Genomic DNA, 2,895 nt, shown 5'->3' with positions numbered 1-2,895 from the left:
TATCAGAAGGAAACAGACAATGCTGTTAGTCACCAAAGAGTTTCAAACTCATCTCAATCATTTCCCTGAAGAATAATTGATTAAATTCAATTTCAAATCTCATATCTAAACTCAATATCAAATACAATAAAAAATATTACATACCTCTAAAATACTCAAAAAATAATAATAACAATAGTAATAAAGCTATAATAAATAGGCAACTAACAAATTTAGTACTAGGAAGGATAGGCTAAATAACTGGTTTTTGAATTCTTCTATTGGCAGTGCCATTAGGTAGCTTTGCAGGTTTTGCATCAGAAGAGTTGAGTTCATCCCAAGCTTCAATCCAAGTGACCATGGCATCTGCTAGTTTAATAAAGTAAGGATCTGTCTTCCCAAGCTTTTCCTTCACCTGCTTGGCAAGTTCAATGTAGCATTTTTGAACAGTAGTGCATTCCTTTGGAAGGACTGCAGATTGGAAGAATGGGATCAGCTCTTCCTGCCAAAATATTCCATTGTACTCCTTTTTCAGGTTAACAAACGGGTTGCTTGCTTTGCTGTGCCATATGTAGGGCAGCCCGGTCTTAACACCCCAACCCATGTGGTCACATATCACCTACAAAGTTCAATGATTCGGCAAAAGTGAGTTTAAATGTTCGTTGTATGAGCTAGATATGAACTAGCCAGCAAGATATTAAGACCAACAACTTGAGGTTGATTAAATGCAATCTGAAACAAATTGAGAAGCAACACTGTTGGGATAAATAAAATACCTTCATGCACCAGCCAGCCCACATATCATCATAGCGGCCAACTGGCTGACCATCACCCATGAGCCCAAAGTACATTGCAGGGCCAATCAACTCACGGTTAAATGCCAGGTTCATGCCACACATTGGGAACAAGGTTCCTTTGGGTACAGTCAGAACAGCATCAACATACCTAAAATGAAAAGGAATGAATAAATCAATATGAGAAAATATTCCCTCATTGTTAACCATTGAATTCTCTCGACCAAAGTAATTTCAGGTTCAGATCCAAACACCTTGTATTTCTCTCCAGAGGCTTCACAAGCTGGGTGGGAGCATCATAATCAGGAATGTTAAGCCAGAGACCATGAGAAACAGCAGTGGTAACACCCTCTCGGAGACTGAAAGGATATCCACGAACAAAGTCTGCACCTTCTCTGTATGGATCATAGAGAGTATTGAAGAAATGTGGAGTGGATGGTGTCAGAAGGTTTTTTATGTGCTGCTCTAGTGCATTGATCTCTTTGCCTGACGGGTCTTTGGCAACCTGCACAATACGGATTAGATGATAAACAAAAGTTATGTAACTGTTTCAGCAACAGAACTAGATGCACTCATAAATGTCAGCTTTTGGCCTCTATATACCCATCTAACTTTTATTTTTAATCCATTTTGCAAATGCCTAACTCAGAATCATAACTCCTAGATCAAAGAGAGGTAGCGTTAGTAGTGTAGGCATCATAGCGAGCCAAGAGCTGATGGAAGATAAAAGCATTGGCTTTCTGAGATGCCGGTTTGTTATCAGATCCTCCACCATACAATGCAGGAGACACCATCCGAGGTTCACTTTATGAACAGAAGAACTCGGAAGTTTTGTCTGCAGAGGACCTTATTACCAGATCTTGGGATGATATTGTCAAAGTATTAACATTGCAACTTTTGAACTGGGACAGCAGACTAATCAATTTTTAAAGCAATAGACATAATGGTATCTGAAGATCTAAATGTTGTTAAAGAACTAAGTCACATATCATGTCTTTTAGCCCCCAAAGCTGCATTAAATTTTTTTTTTTTTTCTCAAAGAAGCAACAGAACCATTATCAGTAGATAGTTGAGGAAATATCACGAAACACTTCCATCAAACTGCAAATGCAGCTAAGAAAGCAACAGAGTGAATCCACTTAACACCCATTAAAGAACAATACAACCAAAAGAACAGAAAATAGAACACCGACAAAAACGTCATGTCAAGATCTAGATTTTCAATAACTTTTAAAACACCACCGACAGCTTCATTAAGGCATCTATAATTCTTCACTAGATCAAGCCCACAAAATCACGAATCCTACATAACCATGAAGATCCATAATTTCTCATCCTTCATAACACTACAAGCTACACATTTCATCATTCACTACACCGAAGAACAAAAAGTATAGTCAAGCACACCATAAGCTACAGTAAGATTATAAATTCAAATATTGAATCAAATCTAGTAAATCACAACCAAAAAGGAGAAGTAGAACTTACAAAGCAATCATCGTCAATAGTGTAGATGTATTTCTTCTTTGAGACCATGTAACCAAAGCAGCGACAAGCAGAGTCCTTGAATGAAATGCATGAGGCCTTAGGACCCAGAATCCTATTAATGTCGTTCCTATTGTAGAGCTCATAGTCAAAACCATCAGGGACCTTGATGGTCTTTGTTGGGTCACCATCTTGGACAATGATCAAGTGATATTGCTCAAAGAATGGCCTCCACATCTCCAAGAAATCGAGGTTTCTAATTGTGGGTATCACTATATCAAGCTCATCTTTCAAGAGAGGAGTGGGTTTGACAGAAGATTCTGCCATGGTTGAGATGAAGAAGCAAGATCTAGCCTAGAAGAGAAAGAAAATGAGAAATGGGGTTGCCTTCTGCTAGTAAAGTGGTGGCTTGTCTCTGGCTGCATCACATTAATATATAGAGGTTCTAAAGGGTAAATGTGGAAATGGAATGGGTTTGGGAGGATCACTCTGTGATATTCGCCTATTCCATATTAGCTCATTCTTAAATTAAAATTATGATTTATTCCTAAACTTACAACTAAACACAAATTAATCATAATGCATAAAAAAATAAAAATAATTTAATTTATTATTAGTTATATTCAAAATTTCACTG

General features: G+C 37.5%; 1 protein-coding gene across 1 annotated transcript; it reads right to left on the bottom strand.

Annotated features, from left to right (window-relative positions):
* Positions 1–2,670, bottom strand: LOC110614345 (UDP-arabinopyranose mutase 3). Its single transcript, XM_021755862.2, has 4 exons — positions 2,262–2,670; positions 1,028–1,278; positions 756–924; positions 1–598 (listed from the first exon to the last, which is right to left on the bottom strand). Exons 1-4 carry the CDS (start codon positions 2,583–2,585, stop codon positions 233–235), a joined length of 1,110 nt encoding a protein of 369 aa, XP_021611554.1. The 5' UTR covers positions 2,586–2,670; the 3' UTR covers positions 1–232.
* Between the last annotated feature and the right edge of the window lie 225 nt (positions 2,671–2,895).

The sequence above is a fragment of the Manihot esculenta genome, chromosome 5 (genome assembly GCF_001659605.2).
Source record: "Manihot esculenta cultivar AM560-2 chromosome 5, M.esculenta_v8, whole genome shotgun sequence".
Taxonomy (NCBI): domain Eukaryota; kingdom Viridiplantae; phylum Streptophyta; class Magnoliopsida; order Malpighiales; family Euphorbiaceae; genus Manihot; species Manihot esculenta.
The sequence above is the reverse complement of the archived record's forward strand: the minus strand, read 5'-3'. Positions and strand labels throughout refer to the sequence as shown.

What these genes read in the sequence shown, in the direction of transcription:
- LOC110614345 (XM_021755862.2), bottom strand. Translation starts at nt 2,585, where the DNA reads ATGGCAGAATCTTCTGTCAAACCCACTCCTCTCTTGAAAGATGAGCTT. An exon ending in CTATTGACGATGATTGCTTT is followed by an intron (nt 1,279 to 2,261) that starts GTAAGTTCTACT and finishes CGTATTGTGCAG; the next exon opens with GTTGCCAAAGACCCGTCAGG. An exon ending in GGGCTGGCTGGTGCATGAAG is followed by an intron (nt 599 to 755) that starts GTATTTTATTTA and finishes TGAACTTTGTAG; the next exon opens with GTGATATGTGACCACATGGG.